Source organism: Onychomys torridus, chromosome 1 (assembly GCF_903995425.1).
Source record: "Onychomys torridus chromosome 1, mOncTor1.1, whole genome shotgun sequence".
Classification (NCBI taxonomy): domain Eukaryota; kingdom Metazoa; phylum Chordata; class Mammalia; order Rodentia; family Cricetidae; genus Onychomys; species Onychomys torridus.
The window spans coordinates 118,305,935-118,332,219 of NC_050443.1; the positions used below are offsets into that span (position 1 = coordinate 118,305,935).

At 40.5% G+C, this 26,285-nt stretch overlaps 2 protein-coding genes across 2 annotated transcripts; both read left to right on the top strand.

Moving 5' to 3' along the window:
• The first annotated feature begins 229 nt into the window (after positions 1–229).
• Positions 230–1,180, top strand: LOC118570228 (olfactory receptor 13A1-like). Its single transcript, XM_036168587.1, has one exon. It carries the CDS (start codon positions 248–250, stop codon positions 1,178–1,180), a length of 933 nt encoding a protein of 310 aa, XP_036024480.1. The 5' UTR covers positions 230–247.
• A 20,866-nt stretch (positions 1,181–22,046) lies between these two features.
• On the top strand, positions 22,047–22,997 carry LOC118570710 (olfactory receptor 13A1-like). Its single transcript, XM_036169371.1, has one exon. It carries the CDS (start codon positions 22,065–22,067, stop codon positions 22,995–22,997), a length of 933 nt encoding a protein of 310 aa, XP_036025264.1. The 5' UTR covers positions 22,047–22,064.
• The last annotated feature ends 3,288 nt before the right edge of the window (positions 22,998–26,285 follow it).

The following is a 26,285-nucleotide window of genomic DNA, read 5'->3' on the forward strand; positions in this document are numbered from 1 at the left end:
AGTTGGTCCAAATATCCAGGGTAAAAGATTCTCAATGGGGAAAAAAAAGCAAGTGAAATACCAAATGGTATGGTAAGGACATCAGGGACAAGAGGTTTCCCTGATGGAAATACATTCACTCATTCCTTTTCAGACAACAGAGACGCTTGAGATGATCAAGTTTCAAAATCAGACTTTGGCTCGGTAAACAGTAATATGTTCTCAGAAGCTGGCAGACACAGCTATCACCTGAATACTCTCCACAATCATGGTTAGTTCCAATGAGACAATGGTGACAGAGTTTGTACTGGAAGGGTTCTCAGAGCACCCTAGTCTACGACTGCTCCTTATTGGGTGCTTTCTGACCCTCTACACAATGGCTGTACTAGGCAACATTGTCATCATTGCTTTGGTCACCTCCAGCTCTGGGCTCCACAGTCCCATGTACTTTTTCCTGTGCAACCTGGCCACCATGGATATTTTCTGCATCTCCTCTGTGCTGCCCAAGGCACTGGTTGGTCTAATCTCTGAGGAAAACACCATCTCCTTCAAGGGGTGCATGACTCAGCTCTTCTTCCTTGTGTGGTCTGGATCATCTGAGCTGCTGCTGCTCACAGTCATGGCCTATGACCGCTACATGGCCATCTGCCATCCCCTGCACTACAGCTCTAGAATGAGCCCACACCTGTGTGGGACCCTAGCCATGGGTGTGTGGTCCATCTGTGCTCTGAATGCATCTATCAACACTGGTCTTATGACACAGCTGTCATTCTGTGGCCCCAAGGTCATCACCCACTTCTTCTGTGAGATTCCCCCGCTCCTCCTCCTCTCCTGCAGCCCCACATATGTGAATAGTATCATGACTCTGGTGGCAGATGCCTTTTATGGAGGCATCAACTTCATCCTCACTCTATTATCCTATGGCTTTATCATCACCAGCATCCTCCGCATGCGTTCTGCTGAGGGCAAGAGGAAGGCCTTTTCTACCTGCTCTTCGCACCTCATTGTGGTCTGTGTGTTCTACTCATCTGTGTTCTGTGCCTACATCAGTCCTGCTTCCAGCTACAGCCCAGAAAGAAGCAAAGTGACTTCAGTGTTGTACTCAGTGCTCAGCCCAACCCTGAACCCCCTCATCTACACACTGAGGAACAAGGATGTCAAGCTTGCCCTGGGGAGACTCTTGCCCTCTTTCGCACATTAAGTGGAGATGTGCCGATGTTCTCTTGGCTGGGGCTGTTCCTACACATGCTCTCCTGAGAGCAGCCCCGTGGAGTGGGGTATACCTATTATTGTTTTAGAAAAACATTTTCTAAAGCAAGAAATGGACATTTCCACTTACTGTAACCTCAAAAAACAACAAAAATTTTAGAGGCAATGTAAACAAAACACTCAAGCTTTATTTCCTGATAAATACAAACTGTTCCAAAAGTAGTTAAGTTTATCTAAAGGTGGATGGCCACATTCTACTTCCTGGAATATTTTCAGTAGGCAACAATGATGATAGTCACAAAATTAAGCCCTTCATCCAGTGCCACCCTATAAATATCGTGGAGATTGGTCAGAACTGCAGTTAATGGATCCAAACTTTGTAAGGAAATTTGAGGTGTCATCATGCCACAGAGTCTTGGGAAGACACAAGTTGAGTGGCTGGGGTTCTCCATTTCACAGCTTCCTACTGAGCTGTGGAAGTCAAGGCTAGTGGCATTGGCATGAAGAGGAAGGCAATTAGAGGAACAGAGGTGACATAAAAGTTTCAAAAATGAGCTCACAGATGTGATTCCACCTTACTTACAACAACTATGACACTTGAACTTGTGAGAATGATCAGAAATTACAACAGCATTTTGGAGAGAGTAGTTGAATATCTGCAAAAAAGAAAATGGAACTGTTCCCTCACATCATGAATAAAAATCAACAGAAAGTGGATCATAGGCAAAAGTTCAAGGGCTAAAACTTTTTTCCTATAATGTATTTTAATCATATTGTTTTTCCTTCCACAACTTCCCCCTCATCGTACCTCCCTACTTAACTACCCATCCAATCCTTTGGCTCTCTCTATTTCTGTGTGTGCCTTTGTGTGTCTGTGTCTGTGTGTGTGTGTGTGTGTGTGTGTGTGTGTGTGTGTGTGTGTGTGTGTGCCTATGAGTCTGTGTGTCTGTATGTGGAAAATGCAAAAGAAATCCAAGACAATCTGACAAAACAAAACAAAAAGCACACACCAAAATGGAGTCAGTTTTGTGTTGAGCAACCACTCCTGGCTAAATTCTTCAAACACTCTGAGAACAGGAATGAGAAGGCTGAAAAAAAAGGAACAGGAAAAGGAAGTACATCTGCAGCCACTCCAAGCACTGATTGGCAGACAACTCAGTGGAGAAAGATCAGCATCTGCAGCAACTGCTGCTGAGATGGTGCTGTATCCTTTTCTGACTAAACACATTCTTCATCAACTTACTTCCTTGTTCTCCTTAAATGCTGTACCACAGGAGAACATATGATGTAAATCAGGTATGTGTTTTAATTAGGTCTTCATCCTTGTGGGCAAAATACCTTTTCAAAACGTTTATTCTGTCTCATGTTTTCAGAGGACTCAGTCCAGTGGACATTTGGCTCTTTGTTTTGGCCTATTGTAAGTCAGGGACCACAGCGGTGGGGGCAAGTGGGGGCCATCATGGTGGCCCAGAACACATATTAGAGCAATGCCTTGTTCAACTGGATTTCTCCTTTCACTTTAACCCAGGCTGTCTAGTCCCCAGTCCCTGGGATAGTTTTACTCACAAGGAGAGTGCATCCCCTACTTCAGTGCATGCTTTCTGGAAACACTCTCCACTGCATGGACAGAAGTGTCCTCAGTGATTTCCTCAATTATTTTTAATTCAGTTATGGTGACAATAAAGAGTTACATCTGTTCATCACTGGCCTTAACCTGTTTCAACTGTTGGTTTCTTTCACACTGTTTGCTTCAAGTCATGTTTTGTGCCATTCCTTCTGTTGTTAGTCTCATGACTGCTGTGTCAGCTACAGAACAACTGACAATCACCAAACACTAAATACAAAAACGGTCACAAACACACATGCATGCATACATTTCTTAAACACATTATTTGGGAATTCTTATCATGATGATGTGATGGCTAAAGAAACTGTGTTTCTCACTAGATAGCCATTTATCTCTGATTCAAGTTCCTGGAAGATAAGTTCTCAGTAACCCTGACTCTTGGACCACCACCCAGAAATGTATAGCTCTAACCTGAGTGATACAGTATAATTCCAATGTCCAACTCTCCAGTAGACAGGGCATCCAGACTGAAATTACACAGAGATGCTGGAGCTAAATGATGTCATAAATCCGGGAATGCTGCTGGAAGATCAGCTTTCAGAGCTCAGGGAAACTACAAAGCAGTTGTGGTGTCTGTGGAGCTGTATACTCTTCATTTTATTTTTCTCTACGATGAATGTTCTATTCTTTTTCTGTTCTCTTCTTTTACCCTGTTATTTTCCTACTACTTCTCCCCACTTTTTCTCCTTCTATGTATTTCCTAATGTCTATTTATATTTCTTCCCCTCTTTCTCTATCTCTTATTTTTTCTTATCCCTTTATTCCTCCTAGTACGAATATTTCTAATCAAGAAAAGATTACCTCATAACCACAAGGTGCATATTTTCCAAAAGAAATTTAAAATCTTTACATAAGAATCATATTAATATAAATGAATACCACATGAGAACAGGAATAGGCAGAGTGCTCAAGAGGTCCCCAGAAATCCACAATGATATATCCTCTGTAGACTGCTGGCAATGGTGGAGAGAAAGCCTGATCTGACCTAGTCTGGTGATCAGATGGCCAAACACCCTACAAGTTGAGCTGGAACTCTCATCCAATAACTGATGGAAGTGGATGCAGAGATCCTCAGCCAGGCCCCAGGTGGAGCTACAGGTATCCAATTGTTGAGAAAGAGGAGGGACTGTAAGAGCATGAATTGTTGAGACCAAGATTGGAAAAAGCACAGGGACAAATAGCGAATCAAACGGAAGCACATGAATTAAGAACCAAAGGCTGTGGAGTCCCCAGCTGGATCAGGCCCTCTGGATAAGTGAGGTAATTCAATAGCTTGAACTGTTTGGGAGGCATCCAGGCTGTGGGACCAGGACCTGTCCTTAGTGCATGAGCTGGCTGTTTGGATCCTGGGGCTTACACAGGGACACTTTGTTCAGCCTGGAAGGAGGTGACAGGACCTGCCTGTACTGAATCCACCAGGTTTAAATGAATCCCCAGGAGAGTCTTGGCCCTGGAGGACATGGGAATAGAGGGGAGAGGATGGGGAGAATGTTTGGGTGGGTGTGGGAGGGGGGAGGAGCGGGGAACCCATGGCTGATGTGTAAAATTAAAACACAAATATAGTAATAAAAAATGCAAAAAAAATAAGATCACAGAGATGTTGAGATCATGATTGGAAAAAGCACAGGGACAAAGAGCCAAACTAGTGGAAACACATGAACTATGGACCAATAGCTGAGGAGCCCCCAACTGCATCAGGTCCTCTGGATAAGTGAGACAGTTGATTAGCTTGAACTGTTTGGGAGGGCCCCATGCAGTGGGACTTGGACCTTTCCTTAGGGCATGGCTGGCTTTTTGGAGCCTGGGGCCTATGCTAGGACACTTTGCTCAGCCTAGGTGAAGGGAGGAGGGGACTGGACCTGCCTTGTGTGAATCTAACAGGCTGAGCTGTATCCCCAGGGAGTCCTTGACCTGGAGGAGGTGGGAATAGCAGGTGGAAAGGCAGGAGGGTGGGCGGGAGGAGGGAGGACAGGGAAATACAAGGCTGATACGTAAAATTAAATTAATTACATTTTTTAGAAGATCACATGTTTTCTTTAGAAGCCCACAAGCAGTTAAACATTTTCCTTTGTATTAATTTCCCCACCATAACTTCTTCACCCTAAAGCAATGATTCTTTTATGACTGATTAATAAGGTTTTGAGCAAACTAAGTGTATTTCAGTCCATTTCTATTGTCCTGGCAGGCAGCTGTTGGTGGTTTTGGTGTAGTAGATTTCTGTTCTTAATTCTGCTCTGGAGAAACTTTACAGGAGTGTTCAGCTAACCATCTATTTTCTTTACACACAACAGGATCATCTAATTTCCTTTCACAGCTTTATTGTTCAAGGTGCATACCAGGACTTGTGATTAATTCTGTAAGTTACATGACCAAGGAAATCAGGCCTAACCTTGGGTGTAGGGACATGATTGCTTTCTTTGATCATCAACCTGTTTTTCCACAGGCAGAATTAATGGGTCTCTAATGCATGGAACTTTCTTGTTCTTATTTGTCATTTTCTGCAAATCTCATATCTAACTAAGGGGAGGGTAACTTTTAGCCTGTTTAATCTTTTTTGTATCTCTTATTGGAGCAATTGTCAGAATAACCTAAATCATGCCCCTAATCATCGTTACCAATGTCCTAATCACCTGTATCTTTTAGGCTAACTCAAAGAGTCCAATTAAATCATAGATCTAACTAATCATCATTGCTCTTATAAAAAATCATCTTCATTATGATGCACAAGTAAATTACCCAGTGAGGAGTGGGATTTTCCCAAGAAACCATCACGCTATACTAGATACAGTGCGACCCCTTCATATAGTAAACATACCGTGCCAAATAGAGCAGGAACCCAGCAGCAGCAAATGTAAGGAAGACCAGCAGGAACATGGAGGCATTAACAATCCTCCCAGGGCTCTGCCCTCCAGGATGTATCCAGGTAGCTTTGTTTTCCTAAAATAAGGTCCATTGCTGTCTACAGCTCCTCTGACATGGCCACCAGCACAGTACATTTCACCCAAACAAAAATCAATATACCTTCTTTCAGCAGCTCATAGAAATTTTTTCAAAATTGGTCACATATTCAGACACAAAGAAAGCCTCAATAGATCTGAAAACACCCTGCATTCTCTCTGACCACCATTGATTAAACTTGGATATCACCAAACCAGGCAACAACAGAAAGTACAGACTTGTGGATGCTGGACAACCCCACACTGAATGAACAATGGGCCAAGACACAAAGTAAGATAGACCTTTGAAGCTTTTTAGAACTGAATGAAAATGAAAGCTCAACACACTCATGCGTATGAGACACAATGAGGGAAGTGTCAAGAGGCAAGTTCACAGCACTAATTACATACATCAAAAAACTCGAGAGAGTCCTATTACCAACTGAAAGGCACACATGGAGTGAAAGTTATAGATCAGAAAGACGAAATATCACCCAAAAGGAGTAGATGGCAATAAATAATCAAACTCAGGATTGAAGTCAATAAACAACAACCAAAATGCACAAAGAAACAATGAAACAAAGACTTGATTCATTGAAACAAATCAATGATTGATAAACCCTTAGCAAAATTAACTAAAAGGTGGAGAGAGAAGATTCAAATTCATAAACTTAGAGACCAAAAGGGTACAAACAGGAAAATCCAGAGAATCCTAAGAACACACTTTAAAAATATGTACCCCAGAAAACTGGAAATCCTAAAAGGAATGGATAAATTACTTGATATATACCAGCTACCATAGTTAAATCAAGATCAGATAAGCAACTTAAACAGACCTATAACCCCTAATGAAATAAAAAACAGTAATTAAATCTCTTGGTCAAAGAAGCCCAGATAGATTGAATACAGAATTCTACCAGACATTCAAAAATGAATTAACATCATATTCCTCAGTTATTCTAAAAAATAGAAATGGAGGGGATATTGCTTAATTCTTTCTATGAGGCCACAACTAACCTGATTCCTAAACCAACAAAGATTCAACAAAGAAAGTAGATTACACACTGATTTCCCCTATAAATATAAATGTAAAAATTCTCAATTAAAAACAAACTTGCAAATTGAATCCACGAACCCATTGAAAATGTCACCCACCTTGAGAAAGTAGTTTTCATCCCTGAGATACAGCTGTTATATAACATATGTAAATAAATAATTGTAATCTACTACAATTGAAAGACAAAAATTTCTAATTAGATGCAGAAAGGGCCTTTGACAAAATTCAAAACTCTTTTATCCTAAAAGCCTTGGAGAGACCAGAGATAAAAGGACATAGCTCAAAATTCCACCGCAAACCCTTATAGCTGATAAACACTTTCAGCAAAGTAGAAAGATATAAATTGAACACCTGAAAACCAGTAGCCTTCCTAAAGAAAAATGACAAATATCCTGGGAAAGGAATCAAGGAAACAATCTTTTACAATAACATTTTTTTTAATGTTTGGGGTAACTCTAATCAAGCAAGTGAAAGACTTATATGATAAAAAAAACTTTAAGACATTGAAGAAAGATATTAAAGAAGATATCACAAGATGAAAATATCTCCCATGCTCTTGGATCAGTAAGATTAATATGGTTAAAATGGATACCCTACCAAAAGCAATATACAGAATGAATGCTGTCTTCCTCAAAATTACAATGCAATTCTTCACAGAAAATGAAAGGATAATTTTCAGTTTCATATGCAAAAAAATAAAGATAGTTTTTTAAAGTCCTGAATAAAATAGAACTGCTGGAGATACAGGACCTTTGATCTGAAGTTGTACTACAGAGCTATAGTAATTAACAATTTATTGATATAAAAACAGATACACTGATCAATAGAATCAAGTTGAAGACCCAGACATAAATCCTCACACCTATGGATACCTAATATTTTATAAAGAATCCAGAAATACACTCTAGAAAAAAAAGGCAGCATCTTCAAATGCTAAATGGGAAGGCTGCCTATAGAAGGATGCTGTTCAAAGTTCAACTCCAAATGGGTCAAGGACCTCAACATCAGGCCAGATATTCTGATTCTGAAAGACAAGAAAGTGGGGAATAATCTTGAACTCATTGGCCCAAAGATTTTCTGAACAGGACACCAGTAGCACAGGCTCTAAGAACAACAATTAACAAATGGGACCTCATGAAACCAAAAGGCTTCTGTATGGCAAAAGACACCATCATTCAGACAAAGTGGCCGGCTACAGAATTGGAAAAGATTTTTTACCAACTACACCTCTGATTGAAGGCTAATACCTAAAATATATAAAGAACTCAAAAACTGGACATCAAGAAACAACCCAATTTAAAAATTGAGTGTAGACCTAAACAGAGGGTTCTCAAAAGATGAAACACATATGATTGAGAAACACTTAAAGAAATGTTCAACATCCTTGGTCATCAGGAAAATGTAAATCAAAATTACTTTGAGATTTCATATTACATCAGTTGCTTAGATCAATAAAACAAACAAAAGCTCAGCCTGGTGAGAATGTAGGGTAAGGGGAACATTCATCCATTGCTGGCAGTAATACAAACTTGTACAGCCACTATAGAAATCAGTGTGGTGGCTCCTTGGGAAGATCAAGCTTACCATTTGGGGCATGTATCCAAAGGACTCTACATTCTACCACAGGGACACTGGCTAATCCATGTCAGTGCTACATTATTCATAAATCTCCAAGAGTGGAACACCCTAGATGTCTGTCAATGGGTTAATGGATAAAATTAGTGGTAGATTTACACAATGAAATCTTTTCAGGTGTTAATAAATAAGAAATAATGAAATTTGAAAGAGAAGAGTAAATTCTTCCCAGCTACAATCCCTTTAATCTACTACATTGATGACCTGCTTTCATGATAAACTGTTGTAACAATGGCATGAAAGTTTTAGGGGTAACCAACCACTATCTAAGTGAATTTAAGTACCACTCCATGAAATGGAAACCATACCTGACACTGTTCATGTGGACAAGATCGTAAAATAGGTCAGAGACCAAGGGAAACACTAAATACTACATTTCTGCAAAAGGGAAGTACCAATTAAATGACTCATGTCAACATTCTACTATAGGCAGAGATCAGTGTCTCACTCAGCCATTCTCAGAGAAGCTCTCTCCTGCAGTACATGGGAACAAATACAGAAACTCACAACTGTACAATGTGCAAAAGTGAGAGACCTAGAACACTCAGGGAGGATCCATTCTCACCAGTAGAGCATGACTATATATTTAAACCTAACTTACAAGCAGGCCCAATGACCAGCAGTAGATGACCAAGAGAAAATGAGCTCAATGGTGCTTCTGGAGACTTTTCTCTCATGTTTCTTTGCTTGGACAATTTTTGTCTTACTGGCCTTTTGCTTGTATATTATGGCTGCTGGTTTTGTGTTTTTATGGACTTTGGTCATGTGTGTTTGTTTCTTGTGTTTGTTCTTTTTTTGTTGCTTTGCTGTTTTATATGCTTTTTGTTTGTTTTCTAAAGACAAAGAGGAAGAAAGGACATGAAGTTCAGTGTGTGGGAAGCTTTGAGAGTAGTATGGGGAGATGAAACCAGAATCAGAATATTTTTTTGTGAAAAAAAAATTTTTTTCAATTAACAATTGTAATTAAATTGGTTTTATTTAAGTTTTCCTTTACATGGATCTGATGACATCTTAAACTTTGAATAAATTTTTTCTTTGAAATTTTTGAGATTATAATTTGATTATTTTTGCCCACCTTCCATCCCTCAAAACCATTCCATATATCCAACCTGCACTCTTCTTCAAAATCATGTCCATTTATTTACTAATTATATTAAATGCACATAAGTATATGTACACTCATCTATATTACTAAATAAAAGTTGTTCTGTCTGTATAATGCTACATGCATGTATATTCTCAGGGCTTAAAATATGTAGCAAATAGAATGTAAGTGTTGATTATATTAATTCATAACAATATATTAAAGGCTTAGATGTAGGAAAAGGAAGGGGAGGCACAGAGAGTAAAACATACTTAGAATAAACCCATGGCGTGTGTGTCTAAATCAGATGAAGTACTCTCAGCAGAATACAGAGGAGTCGATTTCTACCATGGTGAGACCTTCCACACAGAACATGAAAATCCCCAAGACACTCTGGGAGATGAGTGCAGAGTGTTGAAGGGAAGGTGTGGAGGATGAACTGCTCCTACCCACCCCATGAGACTCCCCTGACCACCCTCTTCCACACCAGTCTTCAGGGAGTTTGGGTCATCAAGCCAAGAGCTTTCTTTAATTGATCCTAAGAGCTTTCTTCTTGAGTTTCTATCCCAGGAGACACTAGGACAAACACCTGCCCCGGGTCTCAGAATATCACAAGAATTCCTGAAGGTCAGTTGCCACTCAGCATGAAGGAAGACAGAGCTTCAGAGGGACACTAAAGACTCCATGATTGCAGGAAATGAGATTCTGTGCTCAGCAGTATTCACTGTGTGAAACCCACACATCACTGCAATTCACTGGGACAGGGAGAGGTGAGTGAAGGCTTATATTCTACGGTGTGATTCTTCAGGCTAATAATGGAACTCCCAAGCAAAAAGATATCTCACTATAAAAGTGACATTTGTCCCAGTTCTTGGAAATCAGCACAGAGGGACAAGCACACAGGGTGGCCATGTTTTCAGTGAATCCTAAGTTTGGTGACGAGGGCTGAGTCAAAGGACAGAAGATTATAGAAAGATTTGGTTTCATGTGCCACTGTATAGACAGCAGAATATCTAGTTTCTAATTATGATCAAAGAGCTTATTCATGTCTGTTATTTTGCCTTGTGTTCAAACCCATAATTACTCATTTGTCACTCACAATGCTCACACTAATTTAGAAATTAAACCAACAGATTTAGGTGAATCTAAGATCTATATTGACGACTAGAAAGGACTTAAATATTGTCTTGTTTGGCCATGCCATACAGAGAATGGTAAGAAAATGCCACAGAAGGGATTCCCTTGTCTTGTTGTCCAGAGTCCACTCTTCTGGGGCAAAAATGACCTTCACCTTCCATGGAGTTAAAAACACCAGCCCAGCCCTTTAGGTGTTAGCCTTGCCCTGTCTGCTGCAAAGCTCACCTGGCATGACTGGGAGTCACCTAAAGAAACAATTCCTGGGCCCGAGACCACAGCCACTTCCTGAGACTCAGAGACCAGCCCCCAGATTCCATCCTGTCCTGGAACTCCCACCTGGACCAGAGGTGAGTGCCTGGGGTCACACCCAGAGAGGCCCACAACTGGGTCCCAGCCCTGGGCACCAGCCACTCTGGGGAAGACCTGCCCAAGAAGACCCCAGGTTATTGCCATAGGGCAGGAACCCCCATTCACACCGGGAAGGTTCCCCCTCTCCAAAACCCTCCGGTGAACCCTACAACCTCCATGCCCTGCCCCCAACCCATCTGCCAGAGACCCCACCACTTCCAGAGACTTAGAAACCATCCTCCAGCATTCCATACTGCCCCAGAACTCCCATCTGGACAAGAGGAGCTCCAATCTGGACAAGATAAGGAGACCCCAGGGACTTCCTAAGACTCAGAGACCAGCCCCCAGCTTCCATCTTGCCCAAAAACTCCCGTTTGGACCAGAGAGCCCCCAGCTACCATCCGCCCCAGAACACCCATCTGGACCAGAGCTTCCATCCTGCCTTGGAACTCCCATCTGGACAAGATAAGGAAACCCCAGGGACTTCCTGAGACTCAGAGTCCAGCCTCCAGCTCCTATCTGGCCAGCACTCTCATCTGGACCAGAGCTCCCATCTGGCCCAGAGATTCCATCTGGACCAGAGAGAGGCTCCCTAAATCTGTCAGCTCTGTCTGGACCAAGTGCACTGATAAGACCAAGAATGAACCCTCTAGGAGATGGGCAGACATCAAGGCAGAAGTACATACAACAAAATTAAGAGCAATACAGCATCACCAGAACGTAGCCCTTCTCCAACAGCTAGACCTGAACATCACAGAATGGAAGAAGCAGAAAAGACAACCTTATATGTAACATCATGAAGAGGCTAGAACCTTATATAGAAGAAATCAAAAATAAAGTGGAGGAACACACAAACAAAAAAATGGGAAGAACACTATAAAAAAAACTAGAGGAAAGGACAATTAAAGCAGAAGAAAACAATTAGTCCCTGAAAGAAAAGCATGAAAAAGCAACAAAACAGACAAGGGAAACAGTCAAAGACGTGAAGAGCATAATGGAAAAAATGAAGAAGACACTAGCAGAAGGAATGCTGGAAAAAGAAAATCTGAGTAAATGAACAGGAACTTCAGATACAAGTATAAACAACAGAATGCAAGAGATGGAAGAGAGGATCTCTGGTGTTGAAGATGAGTTAGAAGAAATACATTCATCAGTCAAAGAAAACACTAAAACCAACAAAGTCATGACCCAAAATGTCCAAGAAATTTGGGACACCATAAAAAGACCAAACCTACAAATAATAGAGATAGAGGAAGGAGAAGAATACCAACTCAAAGGCACAGAAAATATATTTAACAAGATCATAGAAGAAAACATTGCCACCTTAAAGAACAAAATGCCTATGAAGATACAAGAAGCCTATAGAACACCAAACAGACTAGATGCCAAAAAAAAGTCCCCTCGCCACATACTAATTAAACAACTAAATGTACAGAATAAAGAAAGAATATTAAGGGCAGCAAAGGAAAAAGGCCAAGTGACTTATAATGGCAAACCCATCAGAATAACACCCGATTTCTCAATGGAGACTTTGAAAGCCAGAAGGACCTGCACAGATATAATGCAGACACTAAGAGACCATGGATGACAGGCTAGACTAATATACCCAGCAAAACTTTCAATCATCATAGATGGAGTGAACAAGACCTTCCAAGACAAACCAGATTTAAACAATACTTATCCACAAACCCAGCCCTACAGAAAGCACTAGAAGGAAAATTCCAACCTAAGGAAGGCAGATACACCCATGAAAACACAGGCAATAGATAACACCACAGTAGTAAATCCCAAAGAAGAAAAGTACAAACACACTACCACCAAAAAATAAAAATAATAACAGGAACGAACAATCACTGGTCATTAATATCCCTTAATATCAATGGACTTAATTCACCTATAAAAAGACACAGACTAACAGAATGGATACAAAAGCAGGACCCATCTTTCTGCTGCATACAAGAAACACACCTCAAATTCAAAGACAGACACCTCCTAAGACTAAAAGGCTGGGAAAAGACTTTCCAATCAAATGGTCTTAAGAAGCAAGCTGCTGTTGCCATCCTAATATCCCAGCAAAATCGACTTCAAACTAAAATCAATCAAAAGAGATGATGAAGGACATTACATACTCATCACAGGAAAGATCCACCAAGATGAGGTCTCAATTCTGAACATTAATGCCCCAAACACAAGGGCACCCACATATGAAAAGAAATATTACTAAAGCTTAAATCACATATAAAACCCCACACATTAATAGTGGGAGACTTCAACACCCCACTTACACCTCTGGACAGATCAGCCAAATTGAAACTTAACAGAGACATAATGGACTTAACTGATGTTATGGCTCAAATGGACTTAATCGATATCTACAGAACATTCCACCCGAACAAAAAAGAATATAACTTCTTCTCAGCACCCCATGGAACCTTCTCTAAAATCGACCACATACTTGGCCACAAAGCAAATCTCAATAGATACAAAACAATTGGAATAACCTCCTGTGTTCTATCAGACCACCATGGTTTAAAGTTAGATTTCAACAACAGAAAAAAACTACAGAAATCCTACAATCTCATGGAAACTGAATAATGCTCAACTGAATCACCAATGGGTAAAGGACGAAATAAAGAAAGAAATTAAAGACTTCCTAGAGATCAATGAAAATAAATTACACCACATACCCAAACTTATGGGACACTATGAAAGCAGTGCTAAGAGGGAAATTCATAGCACTAAATGCCCACATAAAGAAGCTGGAGAAATCTCACTCTAGTTACTTGACAGCACACCTGAAAGCCCTTGAACAGGAAGAAGCAAAGTCTCCCAGGAGGAACAGACACCAGGAAATTATCAAATTGAGAGCTGAAATCAATAAAATAGAAATAAAGAGAACAATACAAAGGATTAATGAAACAAAGAGTTGGTTCTTTGAGAAGATCAACAAGATAGACAAGCCCTTATCCAAACTAACCAAAAGACAGAGAGAGAGCATCCAAATTAACAAAATCAGAAATGAAAAGGGGGACATAACAATAGACAATGAAGAATTCCAGAGAATCATCAGGTCATACTTCAAAAACCTCTACTCCACAAAACTGGAAAATCTAAAAGAAATGGATAATTTTCTGGATAGGTATCACATACCTAAGTTATGTCAAGACCAGATAAACCATTTAAATACTCCAATAACCCCTAAGGAAATAGAATCAGTCATTAAAAGTCTCCCAACCAAAAAAAGCGCAGGAGCAGATGGTTTCACTGCAGAATTACACCAGATCTTCAGAGAAGACTTAATACCAATACTCTTTAAATTGTTCCACACAATAGAAGCAGAAGGAATATTACCAAACTCCTTCTATGAGGCTACAATTACCCTGATTCCTAAACCAAACAAAGATGCAACAAAGAATGAGAACTACAGACCAATCTCCGTCATGAACATTGATGCAAAAATACTCAATAAAATTCTGGCAAATGGACTCCAAGAACACATCAAAACAATTATCCACCATGATCAAGTAGGCTTCATCCCAGGGATGCAAGGGTGGTTCAACATACAAAAGTCCGTCAATGTAATATACCATATAAACAAACTCAAAGGAAAAAAAAAAACACGATCATCTCACTAGATGCAGAAAAGGCATTTGACAAAATCCAACACCCCTTCATGATAAAGGTCTTGGATCGAACAGGAACACAGGGAACATACCTACATATAATAAAGGCAACCTACAGCAAGCCAACACCCAGCATCAAATTAAATGGAGAGAAACTCAAAGCGATACCACTAAAATCAGGAACAAGACAAGGCTGTCCCCACTCCCCATACTTATTCAATATAGTACTTGAAGTTCTAGCCAGAGCTATAAGACAACATAAAGAGATTAAGGGGATACAAATTGGAAAGGAAGAAGTCAAGCTCTCCCTATTTGCAGATGACATGTTAGTATACATGAGTGACCCCAAAAATTCAACCAAAGAACTGATACAGCTAATAAAAACCTTCAGCAACATTGCAGGATACAAGATCAACTCAAAAAATTCAGTAGCCCTCCTATATACAGTAGACAAACAGGCTGAGAGGAAATCAGAGATACATCACCATTTACAATAGCCACAAATGATATAAAATACCTTGGAGTTACGCTAACTAAGCATGTGAAGGACCTATAGGACAAGAACTTTAAGTCCCTGAAAAAAGAAATTGAAGAAGATGTCAGAAAATGGAAAGATCTCCCATGCTCATGGATAGGCAGGATTAGCATAGTAAAAATGGCGATCTTACCAAAAGCAATCTACAGATTCAACACAATCCCCATCAAATTACCAATACAATTCTTCACAGATCTAGAAAGAATAATACTCAACTTCATATGGAAAAACAAAAAACCTGGGATAGCCAAAAGAATCCTGCACAATAAAACAACCTCTGGAGGCATCACAATCCCTGACCTCAAGCTCTATTATAGAGCTACCTTAATAAAAATAGCTTGGTACTGGCATAAAAACCGACATGTGGGCCAATGGAATAGAATTGAAAACCCTGACATTAACCCACACACCTATGAACATATAATTTTTGACAAAGACCAAAAATGTACAATGGAAAAAAGAAACCATCTTCAACAAATGGTGCTCGCATAACTGGATGTCAATGTTCAGAAGGCTGCAAATAGATCCATATCTGTCACCATGCACAAAACTTAAGTTCAAGTGGATCAAAGACCTCAACATAAATCCAGTTACTCTGAACCTGATAGAAGAGAAAGTAGGAAGTAGTCTTGAATGCATTGGCACCAGAGATCACTTTCTAAATATAACACCAGTAGCACAGCCACTGAGAGAAACAATCAGTCAATGGGACCTGTTGAAACTGAGAAGCTTTTGTAGAGCAAAGGAAACAGTCAACAAGACAAAGTGACAGCCTACAGAATGGGAAAAGGTCTTCACCAACCCCACATCTGACAGAGGGCTGATATCCAGAATATATAAAGAACTCAAGAATTTGGACATCAAAATGCCCAACAGTCCAATTAAGAAATGGGCTATAGAACTAAACAGAGAATTCTCAACAGAGGAAGTTCAAATGGCTGAAAGACATTTAAGGAATTGCTCAACATCCCTAATTATCTGGGAAATGCAAATCAAAATGACTCTGAGATACAACCTTACACCTGTCAGAGTGGCTAAGATCAAAAACATAGAAAACAGCTTATGCTGGAGAGGATGTGGAGCAAGGGGAACTCTGCTACACTGCTGGTAGAAATGCAAGCTTGTACAGCCACTTTGGAAATCAATATGACGATTCCTTAGAAAATTGGGAATCCATCTCCCCCAAGACCCAGCTGTAGCACTCTTGGGCATATACCCAAGGAATGCTCAATCATACCACAAGGGCATTTGCTCAGCTATGTTCATATTAGCATTGTTTGTAATAGCCAGAATCTGGAAACAACCTAGATGTCCTTCAACTGAAGAATGGATAAAGAAAATATGGTACATATACACAATGTTGTACTACTCAACAGAGAAAAACAATGACATCATGAGGTTTGCAGGCAAATGGATGGATCTAGAAAAAAATCATCCTGAGTGAGGTAACCCAGACTCAGAAGGACAAACATGGTATGTACTCAGTCATAGAAGGATACTAGATGTAAAACAAAGATGACTAGACTGCTACTCATCTCTAAGGAGTCTACCTAAAAAAACAGGACCCTAGGAAAGACACAGGGATCACCCAATGACAGAGAAATGGATGAGATCTACATGAACAACCTGGACGACAGTGGGAGAAATGAAGGGCAAGATTTGAGGGAAAGAAAGCTTAGGGGAGCAAGAGATCCCAGCTGGATCAAGAACAGAAAGGGAGAACAAGGAATAACAGACCATGATAAATGAAGACCACATGAGAACAGAAATAGGCAGAGTGCTGGAGAGGTCCCCAGAAATCCACAATAATACATCCTCTGTAGACTGCTGGCAATGGTCGAGAGAAAGCCTGATCTGACCTAGTCTGGTGATCGGATGGCCAAACAGCCTAACTGTAGTGCTGGAACTCTCATCCAATAACTGATGGAAGTGAATGCCAAGATCCTCAGCCAGGCCCCAGGTGGAGCTCCAGGAGTCCAATTGTCGAGAAAGAGGAGGGACTATAAGAGCGTGAATTGTTGAGACCAAGATTGGAGCCTACACTGTTAGCAGAGGTATGGGCGAGCCAGCCCCAAATTTGTGACCATGTGAGAGCTGTCCCAGTCTGCTGAACTAGCCCAACAGCTGCCCAGGCCCAGACCCAGGATTATAAATTGGCACACCCCAACATCCACCCCATCTATGATATGTTGGAGCATATCAAGATACCTGACCCACAGACCCAAAGCTGCAGGATCTCCGCAATACTGGGTAGTGGTAGGATGTCATGAAGAGTCCGAGTGGGTGCAAGACACAGCATCAGTTGTGCAGTGGAGACCATGAGCCTCAAACCAGACCAATGACTCTTTGCAAATAGAGATGTATGGACAAAGGGGTTTAAGCATGACTTATTGGGTCACATTGCAGCTTCCATAATGAGATTTTTTTTTAATTTTTCCCTTTTTTTTCATTTTATTTAATTCCTTTTTATCCTTGAATTTTGTTTTGTTTTGTGGGGGTGATACATGGACACAGAGCAGATGCAAAAGATGAGGAATGAATGGGATCAAGAGGTGAAAAACACATAGAATAATTTTTTTCTATTTTTTTAATTTTATAATTAATTTAATTTTACATATCAGCCATGAATTCCCCTGTCCTCCCTATTCCCACCCTCCATTCCCACCTCCTCCAAGGCCAGGACTTCCCTAGGGATTCAACTCAGGCTGGTAGGTTCAGTTGAGGCAGGTCCAGTCCCCTCCTTCATAAATCTTAAAAATGGTGTACAGAACTAAACAAGGAGTTCTCCAAAGATGAAACACAAAAGACTGAGAAACATTTAAAGAAATGTTCAGCATTCTTGGTTATCAGAGAAATAAAAATCAAATTACTTTGAGGTTTCATTTTACCCCACTCAGAATGGCAAAGATCAAAAAAACAAAGGCAGCTCGTGCTGGTAAAGATGTGAGGTAAGGGGAACACTCATCCATGCCTGAAGGAAGTGCAAATTTCTAGACCCTTTATGGGAACAAATGTGGCGATTCCTTGGAAAGATGGGAACCACTCGAACTCAAGATCCAGCTTATCATTTGGGAGGCACAAACCCAAAGGACTCTATATTCTACTACAAAGATACTTGCTAATAATCCATGTTAATTGCTGCTCTATTCATAAGTTCTAGAAATTGAAAACACCTTAGATGCATGTCAATAGGAGAATGGATAAAGATAGGGGTAGATTCAGGTGTTTAAAAAAATATGAAATCTGCAACAGAAAAGTGAATACCACCCAGCTATGAACCCTTCAATCTACAGTGGTGAACAGCTTGCATGATAAACTGTTGTAACAGTGGCACAAAAGTTTTGGGAGTAACCAACCACTACTTAAATGGATGTAATGTCTACTCTATGAAATGGAACTCATGCCTGACAGTGTTCCAATGACCAGAAACTTGAGACTCTATAGGACATGAAACAGGGGGAACACCAAACATTACAGCTCTCATAAAGGTAAGTAGCAACCACATGATTCCTAATGACATTCTGCTATACCCATAGATTATTATCTCACTCAGATATCAACAGAGAAGCTTCCTCCTTCAATATATAGGCACAAAAACAGAAATCCACAACCTTGCAGTATGCAAATAGTGAGAGATCTGGAATACTCAGGGATAATTCATTCTCACCAATAGAGCATCACTGGGTATATAAACCTTACTTATGGGTAGAGCCCCGTAATCAGCAGTAGATGGAAAACAGAACAGTCTGAGTAGTATTTTAGTAGACTTTATCTGTCCTATTTCTTTGGCTGTATTTTTTCTCTATCTGGTCTTTTTCTTGTATATTATGATTTCTGATTTTTGTGGCTTTTGGTTGTATGTATTTGTTTATTGTGTTTGCTCGTTTTCTTGTTCATTGTTTTGTTTGCTTTTTGTTTGTTTTTTAAAGACAGAGAAGAAAGGGCATGGAGTTGGGTGGATAGAAAGAATATAGGAGTTGGGAAGGAATCAGAATTTATTGGGTGAAAAAGTCTTTTTTTATTAACATTTTAATTAAATTGGTTTTATTTAGGTTTTTCTTTATGAAGGATCTGATAACAAATAAAACTTTGAATAATTTTTTAACTTTAAAATATGGTGAGGGTATAATTTGATTTTAACTTTTATGCTGTTCCTTTCTCCTTCAAAACCTTCCCATATATTCCTCCCAGACTCTCTCAAAATCAGGACTGCTTTTTTATTACAAATTGTTACCAAATGCATATAAGTATATGTATATCCATATATAGTGCTAAATATAATCTCTTCTGTCTGTATAACGCCACTTACATATATAGTCTCAGGGATGAATGAATATTTTAAATGCTTATAAATATAGTAAACAGAATGGAGGTGCAGAGTTATAACAATAACATTGAAAGACTTGAATATAGGAGGAGGAAGGGGAGGCAAAGAAAGTACAAGATAATTAGAATAAACCCATTGCCTGTGTGTAAAAGTCAGATGAAGTACTCTCAGAGTAGTAAGAAGAGTGAGTTCATATCAAAGTGACACCTTCCATACAGGCCAGGAGAATCCCAATGACATTCTGGGAGATGCATGCAGAGTGTTGGAGGAGGGAGGTGTAGAGGACCAACTTCTCCTACCCACACTATGAGACTCCATTTACCACTGTCCTCCACACCAGTCTGCAGGGAGCTTGGGTCATGAGGCCATGAGGCCCCTTTAATTGGTCCTAAGAGCTTTCTCCTTCAATTTCTATCACAGGAGGCATCAGGACAAGAACCTACCCCTGGTCTCAGAAAATCACAGGTATTTCTGAAGACCAGTGACCTCTACACAAAGGAAGACAAAGCTTCAGAGGAACACTAAAGACTTGGTGCTTGCAGGAAAGGGGAGTCTGTGGTCAGCAGTGGGTACTTTTGTGGGAGTCATCATCACCTGAATTCACAATAAAAAGAAAAGGTAAGTGAAAGTTTGGTTTCCACTGTCTGACTTTTCCAACTAACAATGGAGCTTGAAAACGGAAATCTCACTATGAAAGTGACATTTATCTCAGTGTTTGAATATCAGCACAGAGGGACATTACTCATGTTCTCAATGAATCTTGAGAGGGAAAAAGAGTTGTAGGTCAGAGAGCAGATCATATGATAGATTATGATAGAAAGATTAGATTTCATGCTTCATTGTATGAACAGCAGAATGTCTAGCTTCTGATCATGATCAGAGAGTTTATTCATGTCTGTTATTTTTGCCTTATGTTCAAAACTGGGCTTACTCATTTATGACCCACAGTGCTCACACAAATTTAGAATTGAAAACCAGCAAATTTAGATGAATCTAAAATATACATTGATGACTAGAAAGGACTTGAATGTTGTCTTATTCGACCATAACATCAGAGAGCATGGTGAGAAAATGTCACAGACAGATTTTCATACCCTGTTGTCCAGAGTCCACTGTTGAGGTACAGAAAAGAGATTCACCTTCCATGGCGTTATAAATACCAATTCAGTCCTGCTGCTGTTAGCCCTGCCTTATCTGCTACAGATCAAGGCTGACATGACTGGGAGTCACCTAAAGAAACAATTACAGTTGTCTAAACATAAGTATCAAGAAAAATGGTCAAACAAAGAGGAGGAGGGCAGTGATAACAGGGCTGTAAGTGTACATGTTTCCTCTACCAATTTTTCTGGACAGACCGTGGGATCTGCAGATCATCCAGTTTGAGACCATGGTGAGAATCCTCAGCTGCTTTGCTCCTGGTTGAGGCTCAGTTTCTCAAGGTTTCCAAGTCAGCCTTGCTGAGATCTAGCTTACATGTAGACATGAGGGTCTGTTGTGAATTTGCTTCACCACAAACTCCCTACCTGGATACGAGATTTTCCCATGCGACTTAGGCACAAAAGGGGACCCTAGCAATCAAAACTAAATTCACAAAAGAGAAGGATTATATTTTGGAAAGGGGGCTTGAGTGTATGCAGCTAGACTCTCTGCTTCACAATGTACATGTGTGAACAGTAAAGAAAGTTATTGATTAACTTTTCCCTCTGTGTAGCAGTATGACATCTGAGTAAGATAATATTTTCTGGTAGGCCAATAGGAATGTCAGGCATCAAAAGATAGCTAAACATCATGTGTATGGAAAAATGATTATTCATCTATATTTTCCAGAAGTGTCATTCTACTTTCTGTCATGCATAACAAAATATCACACAGAAAAAAAAGAAAGAAATTTTTTTAAAAACTGTGCATTATTTGCTAGGACATAAAAATATGTGGCATGCCTCCAGGTAGCCAAATGCAGGCAAGATGGCATTCTTTGGCCCCCAAAGTGAGTTCTCAGCAACCTCTTCTCTCAATAGTTTATCTTCTATGATGAAACAGATACTGAGGCTCCTTCATGATACTCTGCAGGGGATGCTAGGTATGATCATGATGAGAAGCAACAATGGGTACCAATTGGTGAGGAGCACAGATGAAATTAGTACTTTTCCTAGGAAGAGGCACATCCTCTGCAGGGTGCTGAAACACTGAAATTCCGGTGTCTAATCCAGCCTTTGCCAATCACAGATTCATAGTCATGGGGAATGATAATTACCAGGTTTCAATGGATAGTGTAGTTCCACTCCAAATATCAGAAAAAGCAAATTGATCAAGATGAGGAAGTTGGTCCAAATATCCAGGGTAAAATATTCTCGATGGGAAAGCAAAAGCAAATGAAATACCAAATGGTATGGTAAGGACATCAGGGAAAAGAGGCTTCACTGATGGAAATACATTCACTCATTCCTTTTCAGACAACAGAGACTCTTGAGATGATCAAGTTTCAAAATCAGACTTTGACATGGTAAACAGTAATATGTTCTCAGAAGCTGGCAGACACAGCTATCACCTGAATACTCTCCACAATCATGGTTAGTTCCAATGAGACAATGGTGACAGAGTTTGTACTGGAAGGGTTCTCAGAGCACCCTAGTCTACGACTGCTCCTTATTGGGTGCTTCCTGACCCTCTACACAATGGCTGTACTAGGCAACATTGTCATTATTGCTTTGGTCACCTCCAGCACTGGGCTCCACAGTCCCATGTACTTTTTCCTGTGCAACCTGGCCACCATGGATATTTTCTGCATCTCCTCTGTGCTGCCCAAGGCACTGGTTGGTCTAATCTCTGAGGAAAACACCATCTCCTTCAAGGGGTGCATGGCCCAGCTCTTCTTCCTTCTGTGGTCTGGATCCTCTGAGCTGCTGCTGCTCACAGTCATGGCCTATGACCGCTACATGGCCATCTGCCATCCCCTGCACTATAGCTCTAGAATGAGCCCACACCTGTGCGGGGCCCTAGCAATGGGTGTGTGGTCCATCTGTGCTCTGAACGCATCTGTCCACACTGGTCTGATGACACGGCTGTCATTCTGTGGCCCCAAGGTCATCACCCACTTCTTCTGTGAGATCCCCCCACTCCTCCTCCTCTCCTGCAGCCCCACATATGTAAATACCATTATGACTCTTGTGGCAGATGCCTTTTATGGAGGCATTAACTTCATCCTCACTCTATTATCCTATGGCTTTATCATCGCCAGCATCCTGTGCATGCATTCTGCTGAGGGCAAGAGGAAGGCCTTTTCTACCTGCTCCTCCCACCTCATTGTGGTCTGTGTGTTCTACTCATCTGTGTTCTGTGCCTACATCAGTCCTGCTTCCAGCTACAGCCCAGAAAGAAGCAAAGTGACTTCAGTGCTGTACTCAGTGCTCAGCCCAACCCTGAACCCCCTCATCTATACACTGAGGAACAAGGATGTCAAGCTCGCCCTGAGGAGACTCTTGCCCGCTTTCTCACACTAGGTGGTGATGTGCAGGATGTTCTCCTGGCCTCCTGAGAACAGCCCCATCGAGTGGGGTATACCTCTTATTGTTTTAGAAAAACATTTTCTGAAGCAAGGAATGAACATTTGACTTACTGTAACCTCAAAAACAACAACAATTTTAGAGGCAATGTAAACAAAACACTCAAGCTTTATTTCCTGATAAATACACATTGTTCCTAAAGTAGTTAAGTTTATCTAAATATGGATGGCCACATTCTACTTCCTGTAATATTCTCAGTGGGCAACAATGATGATCATCACAAAATTAAACCCTTTCATCCAGTGCCACCCTGTAAATATCATGGGGATTGGTCATTACTGCAGTTAATGGATCCAAACTTCGTGAGGAAACTTGAGGTGTCAGCATGCCACAGAGTCTTGGGAAGACACAAGTTGAGTGGCTGGGGTTCTCCATTTCACAGCTTCCTACTGAGCTGTGGAAGTCAAGGCTAGTGGCATTGGCATGAAGAGGAAGGCAATCAGAGGAACAGAGGTGACGTTTAAGTTTCAAAAATGAGCTCACAGATGTGATTCCACCTTACTTACAACAACGATGACACTTGAACTTGTGAGAAAGATCAGAAATTCCAACAGCATTTTGGAGAGAGTAGTTGAATATCTGCAAAGAAAATGGAACTGTTCCCTCACATCATGAATAAAAATCAACAAAATTGGATCATAGTCAATAGTGCAAGGGCTAAAACTTTTTTCCTATAATATATTTTAATCATATTCTTTTTCTTTCCACAACTCCCCCCTCATTGTACCTCCCTACTTAACTACCCATCCAATCCTTTGGCTCTCTCTATTTCTGTGAGTGCCTTTGCAAATCAGGTATGTGTATTAATTAGCTCTTCATCCTTGTGGGCAAAATACCTTTTCAAAATATTTGTTCTGTCTCATGTTTTCAGAGGACTCAGTCCAGTGGACATTTGGCTCTTTGTTTTGGCCTATTGTAAGTCAGGGACCACAGCGGTGGGGGCAAGTAGGGGGCCATCATGGTGGCCCAGAACACATATTAGAGCAATGCCTTGTTCAGCTGGATTTCTCCTTTCACTTTAACCCAGGCTTTCTAGTCCCTGGTCCCTGGGATGGTTTTACCCACATGGAGAGTGCATCCCCTACTTCAGTGCATGCTTTCTGGAAACACTCTCCACTGCATGGACAGAAGTGTCCTCAGTGATTTCCTCGGTTATTTTTAATTCAGTTATGGTGACAATAAAGAGTTACATCTGTTCATCACTGGCCTTAACCTGTTTCAACTGTTGGTTTCTTTCACACTGTTTGCTTCAAGTCATGTTTTGTGCCATTCCTTCGAACAACTGACAATCACCAAACACTAAATACAAAAACGGTCACAAACACATATGCATGCATACATTTCTTAAACACATTATTTGGGAATTCTTATCATGATGATGTGATGGCTAAAGAAACTGTGTTTCTCACTAGGCATCCATCTTGGTAGCCCTTTATCTCTGATTCATGTTACTGGAAGATAAGTTCTCAGTAACCCTGACTCCTGGACCACCACCCAGAAATGTATAGCTCTAACCTGAGTGATACAGTATAATTCCAATGTCCAACTCTCCAATAGACAGGGCATCCAGACTGAAATTACACAGAGATGCTGGAGCTAAATGATGTCATAAATCCGGGAATGCTGCTGGAAGATCAGCTTTCAGAGCTCAGGGAAACTACAAAGCAGTTGTGGTGTCTGTGGAGCTGTATACTCTTCATTTTATTTTTCTCTATGATGAATGTTCTATTCTTTTTCTATTCTCTTCTTTTTCCCTGTTATTTTCTTACTACTTCTCCCAACTTGTTCTCCTTCTATGTATTTCCTAATGTCTATTCCTATATCTTCCCCTCTTTCTCTATCTCGTATTTTTTCTTATCACTTTATTCCTCCTAGTACGAATATTTCTATTCAAGAAAAGATTACCTCATAACCACAAGGTGCATATTTTCAAAAGCAATTTAAAATCTTTACATAAGAATCATATTAAGATCACAGACATGTTGAGATCATGATTGGAAAAAGCACAGGGACAAAGAGCCAAACTAGTGGAAACACATGAACTATGGACCAATGGCTGAGGAGCCCCCAACTGCATCAGGTCCTCTGGATAAGTGAGACAGTTGATTAGCTTGAACTGTTTGAGAGGGCCACAGGCAGTGGGACCGGGACCTCTCCTTAGTGCATGAGCTTGCTTTCGAAGCCTGGGGACTATGCTGGGACACTTTGCTCAGCCTAGGTGAAGGGAGGAGGGGACTGGACCTGCCTTGACTGAATCTACCAGGCTTAGCTGAATCCCCATGGGAGTCCTTGCCCTGGAGGAGGTGGAATAGTGGGTGGAAAGGGAGGAGGGCATGCAGGATGAGGGAGGACAGGGGAATGCATGGCTGATATCTAAAATTAAATTAATTACAATTTTTCTAAAAGATCACAAGTTACATGTTTTCTTTAGAAGCCCACAAGCAGTTAAACATTTTTCTTTGTATTAATTTTTCTACCATAACATCTTCACCCTAAAGCAATGATTCTTTTATGACTGATTAATAAGGTTTTGAGCAAACTAAGTGATTTTCAGTCCATTTCTTTTGTCCTGGGAGGCAGCTGTTGGTGGTTTTGGTGAAGCAGTTTTCTGTTCTTATTTCTCCTCTGAAGAAACTTTACAGGAGTGCTCAGCTAACCATCTATTTTCTTTACACACAATAGGGTCATCTAATTTCCCTTTACAGCTTTATTTTTCAAGGTGCATACCGGGGCTTGCGATTAATTCTGTAAGTTACATGACCAAGGAACTCAGGCCTAACCTTGGGTGTAGGGACATGATTGCTTTCTTTGATCATCAACCTGTTTTTCCACAGGCAGAATTAATGGGTCTCTAATGCATGGAACTTCCTTGTTCTTATTTGTCATCTTCTGCAAATCTCATATCTAACTAAGGGGAAGGTAACTTTTAGCCTGTTTATATCTTTTTTGTATCTCTTATTGGAGCAATTGTCCTAAATCATGCCCCTAATCACCTTTACCAATGTCCTAATCACCTGTATCTTTTAGGCTAACTCAAAGAGTCCAATTAAATCATAGATCTAACTAATCATCATTGCTCTTATAAAAATCATCTTCATTATGATATGCAAGTAAATTGCCCAGTGAGGAGTGGGATTTTCCCAAGAAACCATCACACTATACTAGATACAGTGAGATCCCTTCATATAGTAATCATACCATGCCAAATAGAGCAGGAACCTGGCA

What these genes read in the sequence shown, in the direction of transcription:
- LOC118570228 (XM_036168587.1), top strand. Translation starts at nt 248, where the DNA reads ATGGTTAGTTCCAATGAGACAATGGTGACAGAGTTTGTACTGGAAGGG.
- LOC118570710 (XM_036169371.1), top strand. Translation starts at nt 22,065, where the DNA reads ATGGTTAGTTCCAATGAGACAATGGTGACAGAGTTTGTACTGGAAGGG.